Genomic DNA, 24,519 nt, shown 5'->3' with positions numbered 1-24,519 from the left:
CCAGGAGGGTGTGGGCTGGCCTGACCTGCTATTGCCCACCCTGAATGGCTGACCTCTGCTGGCCGGGACAGGCACTATGCCTACCTGATGGCCTCCATCCCAGGGAAGGAACTTCAGGATCTGTCTTCCCATTAGCCTGGAAGCCCCAGGTAGGCAGGGAGCACTGAGATTAAACAGCCCAGGCTGTAGTCTTGGGTTTGGGTCTGGCTCTTCTACTAACTTGAGCAAGTTCCTTCTCTCCTCTGGCCTCAGTTCCCTCATCTGCGAAGTGGGTATCATCACACTGAGCTTGTGGAGAAGAGGCTGTGTGGTGTGGAGGTCTGGGGCTCAGTGTTCAAGCCAATTTGAATTCGGCTTATCCCGTTACTTGCTTTGTGACCTTGGGCAAATTAATCACTCTCTAGAAGCCTCAATTTTCCCATTTATAAAATGGGAATGAAGAATCTCTCTTTTGTTCTTCAAAAGGTAATGTGCTCTGCACCAGCTGGGGGTACACTCACTCATTTCTTATCCTCTCCTCTTCCAGGACCCCAGCCCTCACAGCTCCCTGGCTAATGAGTCAAGCAGTGATCGGTGTCAGGCCCACAGTAGGGACTCAACCATGCAGGAAGAGTGGGAATGTACTGCAGAGCTCCTGCCCGGGGGGCCGCCACATCATCCATTCAGAGTTTATGGAGTACTCCCTGCCTGGCAGGTAAGTCCTGGCCCTGAGGGGTTCCCGGGCACTTCTGCACAGGGCAGGCTGTGTCCTTCTGTGTGAACACTCACTGCAGGCTTGAGAGGAGCCTGTCTTGGATGTCTGGACATCTGGACATCAATCCAGTCTTTGCTACTCAATCCCTGTGTGGCCCCCCAAACTAAACAAAGATTCCATGAGTTGGGGAGGGAGGAAACTCACATGGGAAGTGAGAGGAGAGGATGGATCTCCCCGTTGGGTCTGGGGATCCAAGCATGGAGAGGCCTTGGGCCTCTGGGGCAGCCGAGGAGGTGGGAGGAGCCTGGACCTCCTTGTGCCATGACAGGTACTGGAGTAGAAGCGGAAGTCATCTGGTGGGCACGCCTAGGCGGATGGGCCTGATGTAGCCTCACAGAGCTCCCAGGAGCAGCACAAGGCTTCTGTGTGCCCAAGAGGGTTTCCCACCGCCTGGAGAGGTCTGGATTCAGCAGTGTGTGTCTGATATGCCCAAGAGTGGCACAGACAAGGCACAGAGGGTGGGAGGATCTGGAGAGGCAGAGGTGGAGCCCAGAGGGAGGCCTTTTGTGCTCAGTGGGCACCAATGTCTGATGTCCAGACATCTTGTGGGAGGACAGCAAGGCAGATGCCCAAGAACTGCATCTTCCTCATGTTCCCCCTCCCCTGCCTCAGCACCACATAATCGCCACCCCAACCCAAGAACTGAGATGTAGTCTTGACTAAGATGAAGAGTGCTCCATCCAAGTGAAATGAGGGCTCAAAATAGAAATACAATCAGCTAGATAAGAAAGTTCTACTTCTCATGTACCTTGGTTTGTAGTCTGAGATTTGTACCTGCCAACCAGGGATAAAGAGGACGTGACACAGGTTCATACAGGTGAGAAGAGGTGGCTTTCAAAGATAATCAAACTAACATTAGTCTTTACATCTGTAATGCCGGACAACAAAACTTCCACAGATTATTAGGGAAAAGATCTGTGATCCAATTCTTTGTCCCAGTCAAGATACCATTAATTCTGTCAGGGCATTTTTGGGGCTCATGAAGACTGAACAAAATACTCAAAGAAATACCCAAACCAAATGAAACTGGGTTACAAGAGAGATTTCAAGATATGGGATGAAAAAGCGTATAGGAAATAATAGGAAGAAATGGCTACGTGTAGTTAAATCTAAATGAATGATGATGTGATTAATAATTTGTGATTTTTTAAAGTATAGATTCTTGAAACAAAGCCATTCTGTAAGGGAAAACTTATTAAGAGTCAGAAATGAAATGATCGAAGTCCGCAGTATCCAGCGGGGCAGCCACTAGTCACAGGTGGCTCTTTACGTTTAAATTAATTAAAATTAAATACAATCCAATATTCAGTTCTTCAGATGCACTAGCCACTTTTCACGTGTTTAATGGCCACACATGGGTAGTGGTTACTGTATTGGCCATTGGACATAGAACATTTCTATTATTGCAGAAAATTCTTTTGGACATCGCTGGTCTAAATTATGCAAATAATATAACAATTCCATGGAGGGGAAAGGATGTTTTGGAGAGTAGAGAATAAAAGTATTCTAAAGATCTTTTAAAAGGATAGGGGAGAGGTAAACAGGCGAAACCAGCAGCAAAACTGAAAAGCAGAGTCGAAGTTTTAAATAAGCAAGTGGTGATGGTGGTGGTGATGGGATTTGACATAAGGAAGAAAGAGAAACTTGACCAAGCGAGAAAAGGCAAAGGAGAAAGAGGGAGAAAAATATAATCAGTGGTAAATATGAAATTAAGTGGGAGAAATAAAACTAAGTTCATGGGCTTCCCTGGTGGCGCAGTAGTTGAGAATCTGCCTGCCAATGCAGGGGACACGGGTTCAAGCCCTGGTCTGGGAAGATCCCACATGCCGCGGAGCAACTGGGCCCGTGAGCCACAGTTACTGAGCCTGTGCGTCTGGAGCCTGTGCTCCGCAACAAGAGAGGCCGCGATAGTGAGAGGCCCGTGCACCGCGATGAAGAGTGGCCCCCACTTGCCGCAACTAGAGAAAGCCCTCGCACAGAAACAAAGACCCAGCACAGCCATAAATAAATAAATAAATAATTAAAAAAAAAAAAACTAAGTTCATTAGCTATCACAATAACCGTGATCTGGATGAATTCCCCTATCGGAAGTCAAAGATGTCATTTCCAATAGATATATAGAGAAAAATCCACTGGGACAGAATATCTAAAATGCTAGATAATTTATATCATAGCTTAGATGACAAAAAATAAGGGAAGTGTCAAGGTTTGGAAGCATCAGGAAATCTTGAGTCCACAGAGGTAAACATGTTTTGGAGCCAGCATTTGCCCAGAGGGTATCTGCCTATCTCTGGTGACTCAAAGTCTGGCTTTAACAGGCTACACAGCTCATGGTACAGAAGATAATTCCTGGGGCCCAATCAACATGAGAAATAGGACTCCTGCATAAAGCTAGGATCACAAAGGGCTAGTAAACTAGGAAAAAAAAGTGTCTACAGAGATTTGTCTGTCTCTATCTTCACTGGGGTTGGAGCAGAGGAGAGAAGGGTCTTCCCTGAGAATCTCTGGACGAGCCCAATTTCAAGTGGGTATGCTGCCAGGATCACACTGCCTATATTGTTCCCCGTGTTCCCCTCCTCCAAAAAAATTAACTAAAAATGCAATCTAAAGTATTCCCCAGATGCCTGATGAAGCAATTGCAAATGCTCCCTGGAGAAACACACTTTAAATCTAGGCTTCAAAGAATTCTCACAGATAAACTTCCAAGGAACAGGAAGTCATAGTGAAAAAAAAAAAAAAAATCATTAAACAGAAACTACATGAAATGAGTGTCAGCAGAAACAACATTGCTGAATCAGACCAACAACGATTGAATATATTGGAATTATCTATTATAAAATATGAAATAATTTTGTGTGGTTTGCTTAAAGAAGTTAAAGAGGTGATAGGATATACGACAAAAGAATGACAGTATCAAAACTGATCAGTTGAATTTGAAAAAGAACCAAATAGAACTTCTAGAAATGACAAATATAATTGAAATTAAAACCCAGTGGTTAACACAACAATGTAAATCAACTGTAACTGAATAAAATAAATTTAAAAAAAAAGCCAGTGGATGACAGACTAGTTCTGGGAAAGATGGAGTAAACACACTCTGTCTCCTACTGAATTCAATTATAAACCCTGGATAGAATGTATGGACCAGCTATTTGAGGACTTGGAAAGTAAATGGTATCCAATAGATGAGAGAAGGAAACAAGAACTTGCAGTACAAGTGAACTGGGGTGAGTATCTCTTTTTTTTTTTTTTTCTTCCCTCCAGTATTGCCTGACCTAGACTCAAAAGCAGCCTGAAACTTGGAAGGGTGGACCAGGTACGGGCAGGAAGAGCTCCAAGACAGAGCTTTTGGTCTGAAGAGTAGGAAAGGGGCTCCTAAGGATCAGAGGGAGAGCTTTCCTGTTTATTTTTTCTTTTCTTCCAAGATCTCCCATTCCAGCCTTCAGGCAATCTTGCAGTGGTGGTAGTGGCAATGGTGATGACACCATCAGCCAAGAAGGTACCTAAAATTCCAAGAGAAAGAAAACCTTCTCTCTACCAGAAGACCTGTGACTGCAAGAGCCTGGGCAAATTCTCTTTGCTTTTCCCCCCACTCTCTGTCCTCCCACTGCTTAGCCCCAGACACAGAGGCAGTCATAAGAAGTGCATAGCAGAACTGAGAAACTAAAGCCCCAGATTTCTGGCTGGGGGACTGGGAATGGAGGCCTCAGGGATCCAAAAAATGTTGGAGTGATTGTGAAAAGGAGAGAGCACAAGAGAGTAATCCCATAACTTTGTGTGTGAACTTCCGGGATCACCTCCAAACTATAGATGTATGGATTTGATCCTAAACAGAATGCCAAAGGTTTTGAGAACTGAACTATGGGGCAGAGCACCACCCAGATCCCAGACTGGCCACCGATGTTGCACATGTAGGATACGTTTGAACAGCACTGCAAAAGGCTTTGAAAACTTAACTGATATTGGAGGTGGAGCCCACAGAAAGTGGGTTGAAACGTATGGCCTGAACCTAGCCTAGGTCAATATATGTATAAATCAACATTCTCCTTAGTAAACAAGACCCAGAGTCACATAACATGATATACAGAATGTCCAGGATACAATCTAAAATGACTTGGGCTACAAAGAGCTAGAAAAATCTCAACTCACAGTAAAAAGGCAATCAATAGATGTCAACCCTGAGAACACACAGATGTTGAAATTATCAAAGACTTTAAACTATCTGGGGACTTCCCCGATGGCACAGTGGTTAAGAATCCGCCTGCCAATGCAGGGGACACGGGTTTGAGCCCTGGTCCGGGAAGATCCCACATGCTGCGGAGCAACTAAGCCTGTGTGCCACAACTACTGAGCCTGTGCTCTAGAGCCCGCAAGCCACAGCTACTGAGCCTGCATGCCAAAACTACTGGAGCCTGTGCTCTGCAACAAGAGAAGACACCGCGATGAGGAGCCCACGCACCGCAATGAAGAGTAGCCTCCGCTCACCGCAACTGGAGAAAGCCCATGTGCAGCAATGAAGACCCAACACAGACAAATATAAATAAAAAAAAAAGAAACTCAGCAAATTTCAAACAGGATAAACTCAAAGAAATCACCTCCCAGATACATTAGAATCAAACTTCTTTAAACTAAAGACAAAGAAAAAAATCTTGCAAGTAGTCAGAGAAAAAAAGCACATATCTACAGCAGAACGTATCTTTGAATGACTGTTGATATCTCATCAGAAACCAGAGGCTAAAAGGAAGTGAAACAACTTTTTTTAAAATTGAGGTATAGTTAATTTACAATGTTGTATTAGTTTCACTTTGCTGTACACTAGAAACTAATATATATAATATATAACATATAATATATATATATATATTCTTTTTCAGATTCTTTTCCATTATAGGTTATTACAAGATACTGAGTATAGTTCCCTGTGCTATACAGTGGATCCTTGTTGTTTACCTGTTTTATGTATAGTAGTATGTTTATGTTAATCCCAAACTCCTAATTTATCTGTCCCCCCCCCCACCCGTTATCCCCTTTGGTAACCGTAAGTTTGTTTTCTATGTCTGTGAGTCTATTTCTATTTTGTAAATAAGTTCATTTGTATCATTTTTGAAGTGCTGAAAGAAATGAACCACCAACCCAGAGTTTTATATCTGGTGAAAATATCCTTTATGAATGAAGGTAAAATAAAAATATCCTCAGGTGAAGGAAAATTAAGAGACTTTGTTGCCAGCACACCTGTTCTAAAATAAACCCTAAAGGAAGTTCTTCAGATGGAACGGAGGTGATACCATAGGGAAACTTGGAACATCAAGAATAAAGGATGAACAACAGAAATGGTAAATAGCTGGGTAAACAGACTGTTCGCCTTCTCTTGAGTCATCTGAAATATGATTGACAGTTGAAAGTAAAAATTATGGCATTGGTAGATGAAGTTTTCAATGTAGATCTAATATATGACAGCTATAATATAAAGGAAGGAGGGTAAAGGGACTTACATAGTGGTGAGATTTCTACATTCCAGTTAAGGTGGTAAAGTATTTCTCCTAAGTAGACAGTGAAAAGTTAAGTATGTATATTGCAATCACAGAAAAATTAAGACTACAGTAAAAAATACAACAGATAAACCAAAATGGAATACTAAAAAATGTTTAACCCAGGGACTTCCCTGGTGGTGCAGTAGTTAAAAATCCACCTGCCAATTCAGGGGACATGGGTTCGAGCCCTGGTCCGGGAAGATCCCACATGCTGTGGAGCAACTAAGCCCGTGTGCCACAACTACTGAGCCTGTGCTCTAGAGCCTGCGAGCCACAACTACTGAGCCCTCATGCCACAACTACTGAAGCCTGCACACCTAAAGCCCGTGCTCCACAACAAGAGAAGCCACCAAAGCAAGAAGCATGCACACCGCAACGAAGAGTAGCCCCCGCTCCCTGCAACTAGAGAAAGCCCACACGCAGCAACAAAGCAGCCAAAAATAAATAACATAAATAAATTAATAAAAAAAAATTTTAACCTGAAGAAAGAAGGAAAGGGGAGACAGAGGAACAAAAAAACAGAGCAAACAGAAAATAAATAATGAAATGACAGAACTAGGTCTAAACATATCAATAATTACATTAAATCTAAACAGACTACACACACCAACTAAAAGACAGAAATGATCAAAATGGATTTTTGAAAAAAGATATAACCATATGCTGCATAGAATTATATTGATATAATGATATAGATAGGTTAAAAGACTAACATACATGTACTAAAAATAATTGAACAATATTCTTTATTTTATTTTATTGATTTATTTATTTTAGGCTACGTTGGATCTTTGTTGCTGTGTGCGGGCTTCTCATTGTGGTGGCTTCTTGCAGAGCACGGGCTCTAGGTGCACGGGCTTCAATAGTGGTGGCTCACGGGCTCTAGAGCGCAGGCTCAGTAGTTGTGGCGCACGGGCCTAGTTGCTCCATGGCATGTGGGATCTTCCCAGACCAGGGCTCGAACCCATGTCCCCTGCATTGGCAGGCGGATTCTTAACCACTGCACCACCAGGGAAGTCTCTGAACAATACTCTTTAAATTAGTGAATTTATGATATGTGAATTGTATCTCAATAAAACTGTTAAAAAAAAGATTAAGATACACCATGGCAACACCAATCAAAAGAAAGCTGGAGTGGCTATATTAATATCAAAGTAGACTTCAGAGCAAAGAAAATTACTTTGCTTCAAAATGGACTTCAAAATGCATGAAGCAAAAATTAATCAAACTGAAAGGAGAAATGGAAACAGGACTTCAAAATGCATGAAGCAAAAATTAATCAAACTGAAAGGAGAAATGGAAAACTCCACAGTTAAATTTGGAGACTTCAATATTCCTCTCTCAGTAATTAATAGAACAGGTAAATAGAAAATAGCAAGGATATAGAAGAACTGAGCCATAAACCAGCTGGATTAATTGAGATTTGCAGTAGAAAACAAATTCTTTCCAAGTGTGCAAAGAACCTTCACCAAGGAAGACCTTATCTTGGGTGATAAAACAAGTCTTAACAAATTTATACTGAAATCATACAAAGTATATCATTTGATTAAAATGAAATCAAACTAGAAATTTATAGCAGAACAATAATTGGAAAATCTCTAAAACTTGGAACTTAACACATGTATAAATAATTAATGGCTCAAAAAGAAAGTCTCGTGGGAAACTAGAAAATATTCTGAACTGAATCAAAAAATAAAACATACCAAAATTTGTGAGATGCATCTTAAGCATTGCTTAGAGAAAAATTGATAGTATTAAATGACTATATTAGAAAAGAAAAAAGATCTCAAATCAAACATCTAAGCTTTCACCTTCAGAAACTAAAAAAGAAGAGAAATATAAACCTAAAGCAAGGAAATAATAAAGAGCAGAATTCAGTGACATAGAAAACAAGAAAACAACAGAGAAAAACCAATGTAACAAAAACTTGCCCTTTGAAAAGATGAATAAAATTGATAAACTTCTAGGTAGACTGACTAGGAAAAAAAAAGAGAGAAAACACATATTACCAACACCAGGAATGAAAGATGAGTTATCACAATAGACCTCACATGCATTAAAATGCTAATAAGGGAATAATAGTACAAACAATTCTACAAAATAAATTGACAACTTAGATGAAATGAATGAAGTCCTTGAAAGCCACAAACTACCAAAAACTCATCCAAGAAGAAATAGTAACTTAAATTGTCCTATATTTATTAAAGAAACTCAATTTATAGTTGCAAACCATCTAAAAAAGAAAACTCCAGACCCAGAAGATTCCACTGGCAAATTCTACCAAGTGTTTAAGGAAGAAATCAAACTGATCTTTTCACATATGCTATCTTCCAGAAAATATAAGGGAATACTTCTCAACTCATTGATTTTATTTTATTTTATTTTTTAATTTTTGGCTGCTTTGGGTCTTTGTTGCTGCGCATGGGCTTTCTCTAGTTGGGGTGAGCGGGGGCTACTCTTCATTGTGGTGTGCAGGCTTCTTATTGCGGTGGCTTCTCTTGTTATGGTGCACGGGGTCTAGGCGCGTGGGCTTCAGTAGTTGTGGCTCACGGGCTCTAGAGCACAGGCTCAGTCGTTGTGGCGCACAGGCTTAGTTGCTCTACGGCATGTGGGATCTTCCTGGACCAGGGCTCGAACCCGTGTCCCCTGCATTGGCAGGCGGATTCTTAACCACTGCGCCACCAGGGAATTCTTCAACTCATTTTTTGAGGCTACCTTTATCTTGATGCCAAAGCCAGACAAAGATAATACAAGAAAAAGAAAGCTACCTATCAATACCCCTCATGAACATAGATACAAAAATCCCCAACAACATGTTAACAAATTGAATCCAGCAATATGTAAAAAATAAGTGGGTCTTATCTCAGGAATACAAGGCATTGAAGATCAATCAATGTAATCCACTATATCAACAGTCCAAAGATGAAAAACCACATGAGTATATCAACGCAGAAAAAGCATTTAACTAAATTCAACATCCATTCATGGACATCCATAAAATACTTCTATAATGTGCACAAAAACTCTCATAAACTAGGAACAGGGGACTTCTTTAAACTGATAAAAGGCATATACAAAAAAACCTATATTGTACCCAATGGTAAAGACTGAATACTTACGCCCTAGGATCAGGAACAAGACAGGGATGTTCATTCTAATCATTCCTATTCAACCTTGTCCTGAAACTCCTAGTCAGTACATTAAGTCAAGACAAATAAATAGAAGGCATACAGGTTGGAAAGGAAGAAATAAAACTACCCATGTCTGCAGATGACGTGATTCTATATAGAAAATCCCAAGGAATCTACAAAAAAATCTAGAGCTTATAAGAGATTTTAACAATGCTGCAGGATACAAGATCAGCACACAAAAATCAATCATATTTCTACATACTAGCAATGAACAATTGGAAACTGAAGTTTGAAAATTGTATTTACAGTAGCACCAAAAAATGAAATAATTAGGTATAAATCTTACAAAAGTCTTGCAAGATCCGTGCTGAGACTGCCCCCTTTCAAGGGGCTTTCCTGGAAGTCTCATGCAACAATCTGCCGTCACATTTCATTGACTGTGCAAGGGAAGCTGGGAAATGCTCTGCATAAATTTTCACTGTTATGGTCCTGAGGTGGTTCCAAGACCACATAAGCAGAGACTGGCAGCTTCCTCTGGGTAATTTTGGGAATATTGTTTGTCTCAGAGTGGATAAGAGTGGATCACTATGGAGGACATTTTTTCCTTTCCAAGATGTCTGGCTGAATGGACAAGGAGAGCAGCTTCCAGTAACAGCTGAGGGCGTGAACGTCAGATGAGCAATCAGGAGAGAGAAGAGCTGCCTGGGGGAGGAGTCACTGAGGCCTGGCAGCAGTATGTGTGCTAACTGGGCCAGGGCCACCAGTCAGTGCCCACTGAGGCCACAGCCAGAGCCCCTCCTAAGGAAAGTGTCATGTGCTCCAGGTAACCTCGTTCTGTCCTGAGTGACCCTGTGCCACCCTTTGCCCCTTGGTCTCAGCTGATTGGACTGAAGCCTGGCACCTAACCCGTGAGCAGCCAGTCCACAGGAGGGCCAGCCACTCACACTCTTGCTCAAAAAATTATCTAGCCATTCAGATTGCCTGGTTCAGGAACTTGACCTGACTGTACGGAAAAAACTTGCAGGTGGGAGCAGAACAAAAGGATGTAGACACTGGGGCAACGTTCTGCCACTGGGGGCCTGGTCTTGTCCTGGATTCCTTGTGGTCTCTCAGCAGCCTGGCCCATGGCACTCCAGCTCAGATTTCCATGAGCTTCCCTCCCAGCTCCTGGTGCAGTCATCCCCACCACCAACTCTCTCCACCTGAGCTAGAGGGTCTCTGCTGCTTGCAACCAAATATAGCAGCCCTCAGCTGTTTTAAATCAAGGTCCTCAAGTGTTTCCTATAGAAATTCAGGAGATTTGAATAATGGAATCAAAGTCAAGCTTTTGGGAGTTCTTCCTGGGGAGGGTGAAACATCTGACCTTGTTGTAAATATTCTTGCAAATTCATTTAAAAAGTTCAGCATCGAAGATAGAATTCTTTGTGCTTGCAAGTATAAATATAAATTTTAGTAGAATGCAGCAGCATGGTAAAAGCAATATTCATATCCAATTAGGAAATTCATGGAGCAGAAATGAACTTGGAATCGGTGTGGTGCAAATATAATTGAAAATTGGGATAAAACAAGCTGTGATGCTATATCAATTGAAATGGAAACTGTAGTTATCTGTACGTACACACACACACATACATAGTGATTACACTACAGTATTTTCGTGGCAAAGGTGTTTAATATAAGACATATTTCATTATGGCCACAGGGCCAGGACTAGGGAGAGGGGAACAAGGCACCTGCCTCAGGGGCAAAGTTTAAGGGGCAGCAAAAAACTCAATAATCAAGACAAATAGTATTTTAATGCTATATGTATTTTAAAAATCAAAAATAAATGCAAAAACCATGATGAACAAAATATCCAAATTCTAAATAAACAGAGGATCAGTATTATCAATTTTCTTTCTGCCTCAGGCTCCAGCATGACCTGGCAGAGCCCTGCACAACAGTATGTTTTCTCTTTTTGCTGTCTGTCATCAGTCACAATTTTTAAGTGTTTGATCCTTGGAAGAACTTTGTGAATTATTTTAAGTGTTTACAATGGAATTGGACATTTTGTAAATGAATCCTCTAAATTTTGTTCAAAAGCAATAGAAGACCTTTAATCAGAGTGTTCAACAAGGGTGCCAAAATAAACTTTAACTTTTATCAACTTAAGGTACTATAAACAAAGCTTTCATCAAATTTCAGTTATTTCACACGAGGAAACATTTTCATATATCCCTCAAAAGCAAGGGAGTTGCTGAACAAATTAAGTAATGAGAACGCAAACAGTGGCCAAGATTTAATTTAGAGATTCTCGAATTTTTCTTTGGAATGCCTGGATTTTTGGGAAGAATATTTTGATGGAGTTCCTATCATAAATTGGGAAAATTTATATTTTGTACTTGGATTGAAGGGAAGACAGAGGCTTATGGTTTTGCCACATTTACAACTGGCAAAATATTAAAAAGAATTATAAAGTCAACTTATATGAGAATTTTATCTTCTCATAATATTTGTTAAAGAAAGGTATTCTAAATGGAAATACACTGCGTGTGAAAATATTGGGGCTGAAATAGTTAACCATTCCTACCTAAAGAAATTAGAATTGAGAATGTCCTCCATTTAGCAGAATCTGCTCTGAGCTTATCAGGTACCTCTGCAGAAAAACTATATTCCTATTAAGAATATTGTAATCTATAGAGAAGAGTCCATGAAGGGTGTCAACAATTTCCATTTTATTAACCATAGTAACTTTGAAGATAATTGCATGCAATTCTTTGAGGGGGAAAAAAGAGACCATATTTCTTTCTTTTTTTTTTTTTGCTTATTTTATTTTATTTTTTAACATCTTTATTGGAGTATAATTGCTTTACAATGTTGTGTTAGTTTAGACCATATTTCTTAAAAACACATATTCTTTAGAAAAATACCAGTGACAGAATATTAGAAACAGATATGGCTAAGAAATTGATTAAAGTACATGAATGTATAACCAAAGTTCTTTTTATGTTACTTTTAATGCTCAGATAATAAACACCAAAGTTTTAAAAAATTTAATGTACATGTTAAGTAACAATTTAATACATGATTTTAAAAATAAACTTTAAATTTTAGAATAGCTTTATAATTACAGAAAAAAATTACAAAGATGGTACAGAGAGATTCCATAAGTTCCACACCCAGCTTCTCCTGTTATTAACATCTTACATTAATATGCTACACTTGTTATAATTAATCAACCAATATTGATACATTCTTATGAACTAAAGTCCATACTTTATTCAGATTTCCTCAGTTTTTACCTACCATCTTTTTTTCTGTTCCAGGATTAAAGGTACATACTATCAACATAATTTATCATGGTTGATGTTGTCCTTGATCACCTGGCTGACATAGTGTCTGTCAGGTGACTCCCCTGTAAAGTTACTCTTTTCCCCTTCCCATCCTGCACTCTTTGCAAGGAAGTCACTATGCACAGCCCACACTTAAGGGTTGGGGGCTTATGTTCTCCTTCCTCGAGGGAGGAGTATCTACCTAAATTATTTGGAATTTTTTTTTCCACCAGAGATTTGTCTTGTCTTCCTTGTTTATTTATTTATTCAATCCTTAATTTATAGCACTATGGACTCATGGATATATGTTTTATACTTTGGGTTATAATGCAGTACTTCTTTATTTGTTTGGTTGCTTACCTTGTTCCAGCTCTGGCCATTCTTTTGGTTGGCTCCTGTGTCTTTCTGATAAAGTCCTTGTGCGGTTTTCATGGGAGCATCTGGATTGTAGCATTTTAGACAACTTGGCAATTATATTTTATATACTGATTGATTTTTAAGGAAGGAAAATTAAGTGTAATCCAGTCTAAGATTTTATCCTTATCCTTGAAAGTGGCTGGAGACCAATCCCACCGGGCAGTGCCCTCTCCAGAGCCTGGAGGAGGGTGATACATGGATGTCACCAAGGTTCTGGGACTACCCCAAGGGTTCAGCAAGACCCCAGCAGCCCTCTGGCTGGCCACAGTCCCTGTGGGAGCCCTGCAGGGCCAGCCCTGGAAAGCCCTGGGAGGTATTGAGTCCAGCTCCCCAGATCTAGAGCTGAGGGGCTGAGGCCCAGAGGGAGCAAGCTGCTTCCTCAGGGTCACAGGATCCAGGCCAGGCCTTCCCCAAGCCATGCATTACACGGTGAAACTCACACTGAAACTGACAGAGGCAGGGCTCCAAACCTGGGCCTCTTTTCCTCCCCTCCCCAGGGCAAGGGGCATTTTAGAGGAGAAATCCCAGGAGAGCCAGGCCTAGGTTTGCTTGGAGTGGATCTCCAGTCACAGCCTCACCCAGGCACTCCCTTCCCAGGAACCGGGCAGTGTGGGTTACTGTTAGGGCCTGCACCCCAATCCTAGCTCCCCCATTCACTTACTTCAGGACCTTGGGCAAGTCACTTCACTTTTCTGAGCTTCAGACCCCTTATCTGCAAGTATAGGTAGTATTAATACCTCCCTCGTGGGGTCGGCAAGAGGGTTAAAGGCTCTAACGTGTGTAAAGGGTTTAGGATCCTGACGTGGAAGGTAAGTGGCACATAAACAATAGTTTGTTGTTACTGCATGTTTTATTATTACTAATAAATGCATTCCAAGGGGCACCTCAGTTTTGCAAGTAAATGCTGTGATCATGAAGACAGATGGATTAGCAGTTTGTAAAACCCCCAAACCCAGCCAAACTACGAAGGAGGAGGCTGGTGGTGCCCAGAATTGTGACCAAATGGTTCTCTGTGACTTCAGATGATGAACCTGCTGCAGGTTTGCTGGGGGAGCTCATAAAGCGCAATTGAACAGAGTGACTGCTGAGGGTGGGCTGGGGCCGCCTTCCCACCCAGGCCATCCACTGCCGGCACTGCCCAGCCTCCCAGCACGGGGCTCCCCAGCCCTCCCCTCTGCCCTGATCCCAGCTGGGAGGGAAAGGTGACCTCACTGGCTGCAGCTAGGCTGCAAAGGGAGGCTTTGAGGGGACAGCGGCAGATGGCAGCTGCACGCCTGACTGTGCTGGAATGCTGTGTGCATGGAGACGCCTTAGTTACCAAGCGCTCAGGTCTGCAGGCTCTGCACCCACCCACACATGCACTTCCACGTGAGGTGGGAAGAATTATGGCCCCCAAAGCATTATGGTGCAAAGATGTCTACATCCTAATGGCAGAACCTGTGAGTATGTTACCTTACTTGGCAAAAAGGGACTTTGCAGATGTGATTAGGGAACTTGAGATGGGGAGATGATCCTGGATTATCCAGGTGGACCTAATGTAACCACCGGGTTCTTTACAAAGGAAAGAAGGAGGCAGGAGAGAGAGAGATTTTCTGTTGGCTTTGGAGATGGAGGAAGAGGCCACAAGGTAAGGAGTGCAAGCAGCCTCTGGAAACTGGAAAAGACAAGGACCAGATTCTCCTCTAGAGTCTCCAGAAGGACACAGCCCTACCAACCCATTTTGGACTTTTGATCTCTAGAACTGTAGAATAATTAATTTGTTGTTGGTTTAAGCCACTATGATTTAAACCACTAGATGTTTTAGTACACCTTTTATATTCAGCATCCAGATCGAGAAACAGAATGTTGCCAGCACCCCCAAAACATCAGCCATTCACAGATCACCTTCCTGATTTTTGCCTCGTCCACGTACTACTACATGCCACCTGTGGCATTTTTCTTACAATTATTTACTTAACATTTTTCTTTAAATATTTACACCTCTACTTAACCGGATCTATTTGAAAAGAAACTTTCTATCACTTTGTTGAAAGTTAAAAACCATTACAATGACCCATTATTTATGGTAAGTATTCTATTTGAAGGCAAGTATAAAAATAATTGTTACTAAATTCCAGCTAGACCCTCCTACCTGCTGGAGGCTCTGGACCTGAGGGCTGCTCTTTCTTTATTTAAAAGGGCAGTTAGGGACTTCCCTGGTGGTCCAGTGGTTAAGAATACATCTTGCAATGCAGGGGACACCGGATCCATCCCTGGTTGGGGAACTAAGATCCCACATGCCATGGGGCAGCTAGAGAGCCCGCGTGCCGCAACTAAGACCCAACACGGCCATAAATAAATAAATAAATTTTAAAGAAGAATTCTTAAAAAAAAAAAAACGGGCAATTAGCAGAAGGATTTGAGAGGTGTTAAGGACTGACTTGTACCATGCCCAGGCTTTCACTTGTATCTGATCATAAGGATCGAAAGATAAATGAAAAAGAACTTTAGATAATGCCATTTAATGCCAAGTCTGCGTCTGCCCCTCTCACTTATGTCCCAGGCCACCAGCATTTACCCCCAACTCATGAAAAAGCAGAGGGCTCGTTTCTGACTCCTCTCAGAATGACCTGCAACTCACTAGCTGTGCAAGCCCAGATGGGTGACTTAGCTTCTCTGAGCCATAGTTTCTTCACTAGCAAAGAATGAAAACACAGCTGATTCTCATTATTCGTGGTAGTCATGGTCTGTAAAGTAGTTGGGAACACTGAATACTGAGCCATTATTCCTAGGGAAAATACAGGATTAGGTTTCTTTGAGCCTCTGGTCACATTTTTTCAATTGATCAATACCTAACCTTGTGTTATGTGTATTTCTGTTCAGATACCTTATTTAATATATATTGTTGAAAATGAACATACCTGTTTTCTCTGTAAGGCACATCACAGCCTTCATTCAGTTAGGAATACTAGAAAGCACTTCAGCACTATGCTTGGGGCCATTTAAAATAGCAGATTGGGACTTCTCTGGCGGTCTAGTGGTTAAGACACGCTTCCACTTCAGGGGGCATTGGTTGGATCCCTGCCGGGAGAACTAAGATCCCTCATGCCACACCATGCGGCCAAAAAAAAAAAAAAAAAACGAAATCACCAACAAAAAGCACAAAATTGTGAAGAGCTCAGCAGTAAACGGACCACGGAAAGGACACGTTAACAGTGCGAGCTGAAACAGGAAGGCGGAGCATCGATCGGCTTGCTGGACTTCAGCTGGGAACGTGCACGGGGGGCCACTCTGCGCATGTCCGCCAGCGACCCTGAAGGCACAGTGAGTATTGATTGGGAGTTAAAACACATTTCATTGAGCAGGCGCGTTGGCAAATCCGGGATCCGTGAACAATGAAGATGGAGGGCAGCACCAACTTCCCTGGATCATCTCGAGTGTTAACAAGGTAATAGAGGCCTTCAGCAGCTTCCCCATGGTGGGTCTTCAACCCAGGGAGTCTTATAGCTTGTTGTTTGCTGCTAGCTGGTTCTGTGGCTTTAGTGCGTCAGACTCAGGGCGGGGAGGTACCTGCTTTCAAAACGGGGGTGCTCTGAGGCCAAGTGACAGGATGTCCGGGGAAGCCCAGCACCGAGCTGGCACTCAGAGGCTTTGTTGGACCAGACTTGAATTTTCTGCAGCTCCTTTAGTTCAGCCTGAGCAGCCCATGGGTATGCCTGCTCCTGGGCCAGGGATGGTGGAGGATACCCAGGGTAAGTGCTGTGGGCTGGACCCTGAGAGCAAGGGCCTCCTTACATTTTGCGCTCTGGACATCTCTCCCCTCAAACTGGTGCCGGCCCTGGCAGCTACCTGGACGGGTTTTCTAGGAAGGCTGGTTGAGGCCAGGTGGTGGAGGGAAGCAGGGTATAGGTGCATTTTATGTCCAGGGTAGTAGGGAGCCATGGAGGTTTGCGGAGCAGGCCTGTGGTCGGGATGAAGCCGGTATTCTGAAGGCAGCTTTGAGGAGGGGGGCTGCAAACAAGGCTGGGGGCAGCCTGCCTGGTGGGTGGGACAGACTGAGAGAAGGCAGCTGCTGAGGTCTCCTGGGTCTTTCGAAGCCTCATATTTCTCCCTGTGTGGTGGCTCCCGGGAGCCCCCTGACGAGGATAGGAGCAGTGGGCACTGCGGGCACTGCTCCTCCCCCCGGGGCTTCATCTGCCAAAGCCACCAAGCGTGCAGGCCTCCCCAGTGCTTGACAACCAGTCCTGTTCGCTGAATTTTGCATTAAGAAAACTGGTCACCAACGAGCAGCAGCTGGGGAAAGTTTCACCAGCACTGCTTGGGATGTGAACCAGGCAGACCCAGAAGCGTGGGGGTGACTCCCTCCAAAGTCTCCCACTGCAGGCGTACACTGGCCTGCACACATGCATGTGTGCATAGCACCCCCGAGGGCCCATATGTAAGTGCACACCTATCAACACTGTCAGACAGATTCGTAGTGTATAACACACACAAGAACGCCGTGTGCCACACCCACTGGCTGACAGGGCACAGCATAACTCAGGGCTTCGGAGTCAGATCTGCAATTTACTAGGGAGTTATTAATCTTCCCAAGCCTCAGTTTTCTCATCTGTAAAACGGGGATAATAATAGAACCTCCCTCAGATGTCTGCTGCAAGGGTCGAATGAGATCGTCCATGTACAGTGCTAAGCATGGCGGCCTCCCAAATGATAAGCACGCCATCAGTAGTAGCTGTTAGCATTTCTGTTATGATGGTGAGGACGTACACCACACAGACCAGCACCACGGACATCCTCCTCCTCAAACTCCTTAATCTCTGCCTCCTACCGTTTTATAACCTCTGCGTGGGGAAGGGCTTAACGGGAGGGCCTGTGGTTCTCTAAGCAGCTTTTGACCACTTACTTTTAAACTGAGCACAGTGGACTGTTGGTTTCTCACTTTGGAAATGGTAGATCTATCCTGTTAGCGGGGTGAGCATAAACTTCCGTTATAAAATCCTGCAGAGAGAGGGGAAAGAAGCAGGGCTGAGAGATGAAGGGGAAGACCAGAGGGGGACCCGTTTCTGGTTTCAACCTCCCTGAGGCCAGCTGCCGCTCCTTGGGCCCCTCCTAAACCACATTCATGGCCTTCCAGCAAATTCCCCTTTCTCATTAAGTAGCTTTAGTTGGATTCTGTTATGTGCAGCCAAAACCAGGCCAAGGCTGGGTGAGCGAGATGTGGCTCCTCCCTTCCCAGAGCTCAGCCCAGTGCAAAGATAGGAGGCGAACAGGAAACGACCACCCTTCGGAAAGTGCTGGGACGGGGGAGGGACTCGGAGCCACGCTTGCCGGTGGGGAAGGGGTTTCTCCACGGAAATGTCCTCTGAGGTGAGGAAGGGGGGAGGAGAGGGCAGCCACAGCAGGGGGCACAGCTCATCAGACACCCAGAAGGGAGCCTGGCACGGTTTATACAGAACATCCGTATCTGTGTCTTTATCCGGATCACAAACATTAACAATCCCTGCGGCTTCACCGCCCCCCAGTACCTCTTGCCTCCTGTGGTGGTGGTGGAAACAGTGTTATTCTCCCTTTTCTAGGGGCAGAGCTCCAGGTTCAGACAGCCCTACCTTTTCTTCCAGTAGATTCCTGGAGATACTCAGAACCTAGAACCCCAGGCTGGGGTGGTGCTGAAGCAGCTGTCTGAGGCTGTGGAGAGAAGGGGAGGACGAGGTGCCTGTGTCCTCGGCAGAGGCAATGGGGACAGGGGGACCCAGTTCAGGAGGCAACAGAAGGCTTCCTGAGTGGGGGGGGGGGGGCGGGGGGGGGTGGCAGGGCTGAGGGGAGGATTGGAGGCTGGCAGAAGGAGCTGGGACTGCAGCGCACGTTAGGGAGGCTCTGGGGAAGCCTTTCTGGGCACTGAGGGCCTCTGGTCAGAGGCAGCGCAAGGAAGGGCCTGGGGGAGATTTGATGGCCTACTGCATGTCCCCAGTGACACACCCCAAGTTGGCGCACCTGAACCTAATTGAAAAATATTTATGTCTACATCTTGGAGACAGAGAGAGGGAGAAGGCGAGTAATTACTTCGTGCACCAGGTGCCTAGCGTCATCTCATTTCATTGTTTCAGCCGTCCTGTGAGGCAAGTATTCTTATTCTCGGTTTTCAGATGAAGGAACCAAGACTCAGAGAGGTGATGCTACATGCCAAGGTCACACAAGTGGCCACAGCGCTGCCACATTGTTGCCGAGCAAGGGCTCGTGTGCCTGAGGTGCAGAAAGCCAAACTCTGACAGCAGGGTTTGCAGCAAAGTGAGGGTTTATTTGCAGGGAGCCAAGCCAGGAGAATGGGCAGCTCATGCTCCAAAGACCCGAACTCCTCCATAGCTTTCAGGCAAGGGTTTTTAAAGACAGGGTGAGGGGAAAGGGTCGTAGGAAGCATGATCAGCTCGTGGACCTTCTTCTGATTGGTTGATGGTGAGGTAACAGGGTGTTTTAGGAATCAAAATCTGGTTCTAACCAGTCTGGGGTCTAGTGCTTATGGTCAGCATGTAGTCCCATCCTCCCTCCACCTGGGTGGGAGTCTTAGTTTCTATAGAACAACTCAAAGATATGCATCAGATTGTTATCTGTATGCCCTGAGGAGGCATTAGGAGGCCTGTGACCCTGTTGTCCTAATAGTTAACTGCTTGAGTCTGCTCTTTGGAACTCAGGGAAGCCGAGGAGACTAAAGCCTTTTTCTACAAACAAGAAACGGGGGACGTGGAGGGGTTTTTGTACCCAGGAGGGCCCCGAAGGGTCCTGCTTCGTTTCAATTCCCCCTTTTCTTTGATACTCCTCAATCCTGAGGGGAACAGGGGCGGGACAAGAAAGGGAATAAAGTTTTGGATGGAGACGTTAATCATAAACTCAGTAGGGGAACTGGGTTTCAAAGTTATGGTAAAACCACTGCAGTCCTGCCCTCATCTCGTCAGCAGACCTGCTGAAACGCAGCCTGTGCCGCAGAGAGGAGCATGCGCCCTGAGCAGCCAGGAGAAGCCTGTTAAATACTCACATGCCTTCCTCACGAGCTCATCACCCAGGCAACAGCCCCATAGTATTATTATTATTTATTTATTTTAATTTTAATTTTATTTTTGGCCACGTTGGGTCTTTGTTGCTGCGCGCGGGCTTTCTCGTGTTGCGGTGAGCGGGGGCTGCTCTTCATTGCGGTGCACGGGCGTCTCATTGCGGTGGCTTCTCTTGTTGCGGAGCATGGGCTCTAGGCACGCGGGCTTCAGTAGTTGTGGCTCGTGGGCTCAACAGTTGTGGCTCGCAGGCTCTAGAGCGCAGGCTCAGTAGTTGTGGCGCACAGGCTTAGTTGTTCAGTGGTATGTGGGATCTTCCCGGACCAGGGCTGGAACCCGTGTGCCCTGCGTTGGCAGGTGGATTCTTAACCACTGCGCCACCAGGGAAGGCCCCCCCCATAGTATTACTGTCCTCATGATTCCCCACCTCCTTTCCCAGAACCTATTTACTCTTTGTTTATACATACTTCTAATAATCGGTGTGGTGGAAAGAGCACAGATCAGTCAGAAGTCCTGAGGCAAGTCTGTTAGCATCTCTCTGTGTCTCTTCCCCCATCTGGAAAATTGAGATAAGAGTAAGTGCCTCGGGACTGAGGTTTTCCTTCAGGTCAGAGGATCGTAAGGTCATGGTGTTCTTCATAGACCACTATGACATTCAAACATACATAATTCCATAATACAAAAGCACATTGATGGAAGAAAATATAACTATGTATCATGTCTGTAGGATAGTGTATCTTTTTTGTTTTTAAGTATACATTGAACCTAAAATCAAGAAAATACCTCTCTTTAAATTATTTTTTTTTTTCTCTGTACACTGGGAAAGTCTCACTATATGATGTTTTAGGCAGGACACCCGAGTCCAGCTCATCCCACAAGTGCCAGTTTGAGAACCCCTGGGCTGGAGGTGGGAGACTAGTCCCTGCCTGACCAATCACCTTGCTGTGTGACTTTGGACAAGTCACTCACCTGTCCTGGGCTTTTGTTTCTCCTGGATGCAGCAAGGGCGTGAGGGTGGCCTAGAGATCATCCGAGGTCCTTTTCAGTTCCAGCCTTCAAGGATGGAATCTGTTCCTGCATCTCAGTGTCACATTCAAGATCCCATGGACCAGGGGCAGCTGTGAATCCATCTTTTCCTCTAGTTCCCCATCTGTGCATCTCTTCCTGCCCTATGGGAAACCATACATGGGAGTCTTGGGCCAAGGAAAGGCTGTTCCTTCCCCTCCAGGAGACCCCTAAACAGTGTCTGAGGGGATCCAGGATATTAAAGTAATTTACATAGTAATTAACAAGGTTCCATTAGTGGATTCCTGGAGCCAGAGCACTCGGCTTCCATTTCCCTTTAGGGGTCCACGGTCCTGGGCTGGGGCTGAGGTTTGCTGGGGTTTGGCTGGTGGAGCAGGGAGGGGAAGAATTTTCCATGCTCACGTGTCCTAGCCCCACACCCAGGGAAGAGAAGCAGTGACTGTGCGAGGGCCCCAGCTGGCTGGGTAATGAGGTCTGGGGCGAAGGGGCACCTCGTGAACACTTCAGTCCTGAAACCCCAGGAAGAAAGGCAACCATGAGTCTCACAGCCATTTGTCTGTTCTGCAGCCCAGGGCCTAGTGCCTCCAAGAGCTCCTCTTTCAAGATGACACAAAATTTCTCATGTCCTTCTGGGTCTCCTGACGACAAATTGTATGTGTGGCCACAGTAAGGTGCCAAGCTTCCCTGTTATCACCCCTTTGAGCCTCTCAGCAACCCTGTGAGGCAGATGTTAACTCTTCCATTGTGGGGTTGAAGAAACCTATGCCCAGAGAGGCGAGGTAACTTGTCCAGAGTCACACAGCCTGAAATAGCAGAGTGGAACTAGAACCTGGGTCCTCCGACACAATCCGGCTCTTGCCACTTGGCCAGTGGTTTCTAAACAGCTCTGTGGAGCCCTAGGGGACTCTCAGAGTGGTTTGCCTCAGGATAGGGGATCGTCGAGAGGACTGGCAACTCCACCCCATGTGTCCCCCACTTCAACCAGGGCAATTATTTACATGTTGGACGTCTAGGTGGGATTTTGTTTGGATTCCACAGTTAGAAAAGCTTTTAAAATCATTGCACTTTTAGAAAATTGTCCCAATAAGGGACCTGTCACAGGGCCACTTCCTTGCTCATCTCTGACAGTGAATGGAGGCCCGTGGAGCTGTGTAATGTGACAGAATTGGCCTTCTGAGGCTCTGGTCTGGGGTCCCAGATCCCTGGCCTTGGTCTCCCCATCAGGCTTCCTGCAGGTTAAGCCCGGTACCCGCTGCCTGCCCAGCCCCTCCGGCTCCCTTCTTCTCCCACCAAGCCTGGCTGGCCTGCTGTTCCCCTGCCCCATCAGCAGCCTTCTCACTGCTCTGTAAGAGCTTCTCCTTGGCTCCGTTGTTTCCATGACCAACCAAGGAAAAAGACAACAAAGATGGGGAAAGGACAACGATTCTGGGGTCTCCACAAGCTTTGAATGATTTTCCTACACTTCTTCACTCAACAAACATTTCTAGAGCTGTAAGAGCCAGCATCTGAGGATAAAAATGTCCCTGAAGGCGGAGCGACAGCCGCTGGAGGGCAGCGGAGGCGGCGCGGCCCGTCCTTTCCTCGCCATGAGGCCGCAGCAGGCGCCAGTGTCCGGGAAGGTTTTCATTCAGCGAGACTACAGCAGTGGCGCCCGCTGCCACTTCCAGACCAAGTTCCCCGCGGAGCTGGAGAACCGGATTGACAGGCAACAATTTGAAGAAACACTTCGAACTCTAAATAACCTTTATGCTGAAGCAGAGAAGCTCGGGGGCCAGTCCTATCTTGAAGGCTGCCTGGCTTGTCTGATAGCGTACACCATCTTCTTGTGCATGGAAACTCGCTACTAGAAGGTTCTGAAGAAAGTCTCCAAATACATTCAAGAGCAGAATGAGAAGATCTGTGCTCCCCAAGGCCTCCTCCTGACAGATCCCATCGAGAGAGGACTTCGAGTTATTGAAATTACTATTTATGGAGACAGAGGCATGAGCAGTGGAAGATAAACCATAGAATTAAAGGCCCACCTCCAGCTGGGACCCTCATCTGTCCACCGGCCGACCGCAGAGTGTCCCCCACCTCCTCTCCAGAACATCATTCCTTTGTATCTGCTGCCAGATCCACGGTGCCATTCGCTCCAAGGACTGACTTTCTAGAATTCCACACGTGGAGTGACCTCTCGTCGCTCAGCATCCGCTTTGTGTCTCCAAATTGTGGAGGACTCTGTAATCTTTTGATTAGTTTTTGAGAAAACGCAATGAAGCATATCACTTTTTAATTCAAAGCCATTAATAAAATATGCAGTTGGTGAGCCCAACGCAGGTTATTTCTTACCTGCCACCAGTGTCAGTGGTTCTCGTCATTCCTTGGGTTTCAGCAAGTCGTAAACTAGCCAGTGCTCAGTCTTACCACCCCCCCAAATTCATAAAACGCTTTTCTCCAGGATTTTGGTGAAGGGTGGGCTGTGTCTGGTTTTGCTAATGCATCTCCCAGATTTCAGAGAATTACCAGTTTTGCCATGACTCAAAGCTTAAAGATCAAGTTCTGCCATTCAGATTCTCAAACTGAAGCTCATTGGAAAAGTAATGTATAATGTTACTTGTTTTATTATAGCAATTCCTGATGAAAGCAGTATTTAATGCAATTTCCAGGTTTTTGTTTTTTGGGTTTTTTTTTTGAGAATTCTGTTATTAACTGTATTACCTTGAACATTGGGAAGATGTGGCATGTGTTGCTTGTTCCTTATAAAAATAAGTAGGCACAATAAAGTGGATGCTAAACCATCAAACACAAATGTCCCTGCTGTGTCCCTGAATGAGCAAGTGTTAATAAATATTTTAATTATCGTTTTGTTATAAATATAGCTTAAGAGAAAAAAATTTGATAGGAATCATACTATATATTGCTAATTTTTAACTATCCCTACTGGCAAACCTTATGATTCCTAGACTTTCCTCATATACGGTATTCAGTGCACAGAAATATTATGATTGGTTCAAGTTCAGCAAGTTAAGTGATTTCCAACTAAAACTCTCAAGTCTGGGTCACTGTTTCTAGTTCTTCTTTTTGGCTGTGTGTTCTTAGTATTGGGGCTTCCTGTGCCCTTCATCTTTGGGGTTTGAGAGCACTGTATCTGGGAGAAAGTTAGGACATATACTAGGAGAGAATGAAACGGTTAAAAGTTTTACTTTCAGAGATATTGTAGGTGCTAATACTGGATTTAACCTTTCAAATTTAATTTCTTTTATGGGTCTGTTAGTTATTCAGTAAATCCTATAGCTCTATGTAATATTTTAATTGTATGAAACTTGTTACTTTATAGCCTAAAATAGTGTG

The 24,519-nt window shown here is 44.5% G+C and overlaps 1 protein-coding gene across 1 annotated transcript in view; it reads left to right on the top strand.

Annotated features, from left to right (window-relative positions):
* The window catches only part of LOC132359287 (uncharacterized), a 43,770-nt gene extending 20,011 nt beyond the window's left edge, over window positions 1-23,759 (top strand). The window contains 2 exon segments of the mRNA XM_059912967.1: window positions 527-694; window positions 22,677-23,759. Of these exon segments, the coding sequence (XP_059768950.1) occupies window positions 527-694; window positions 22,677-23,189 (681 nt within the window). The 3' untranslated portion in view covers window positions 23,190-23,759.
* Window positions 23,760-24,519: the final 760 nt, after the last annotated feature.

This window comes from Balaenoptera ricei, chromosome 2, assembly GCF_028023285.1.
Source record: "Balaenoptera ricei isolate mBalRic1 chromosome 2, mBalRic1.hap2, whole genome shotgun sequence".
Lineage (NCBI taxonomy): Eukaryota > Metazoa > Chordata > Mammalia > Artiodactyla > Balaenopteridae > Balaenoptera > Balaenoptera ricei.
Note: the sequence above shows the minus strand (reverse complement) of the source record. Positions and strands in the feature narration are given on the sequence as shown.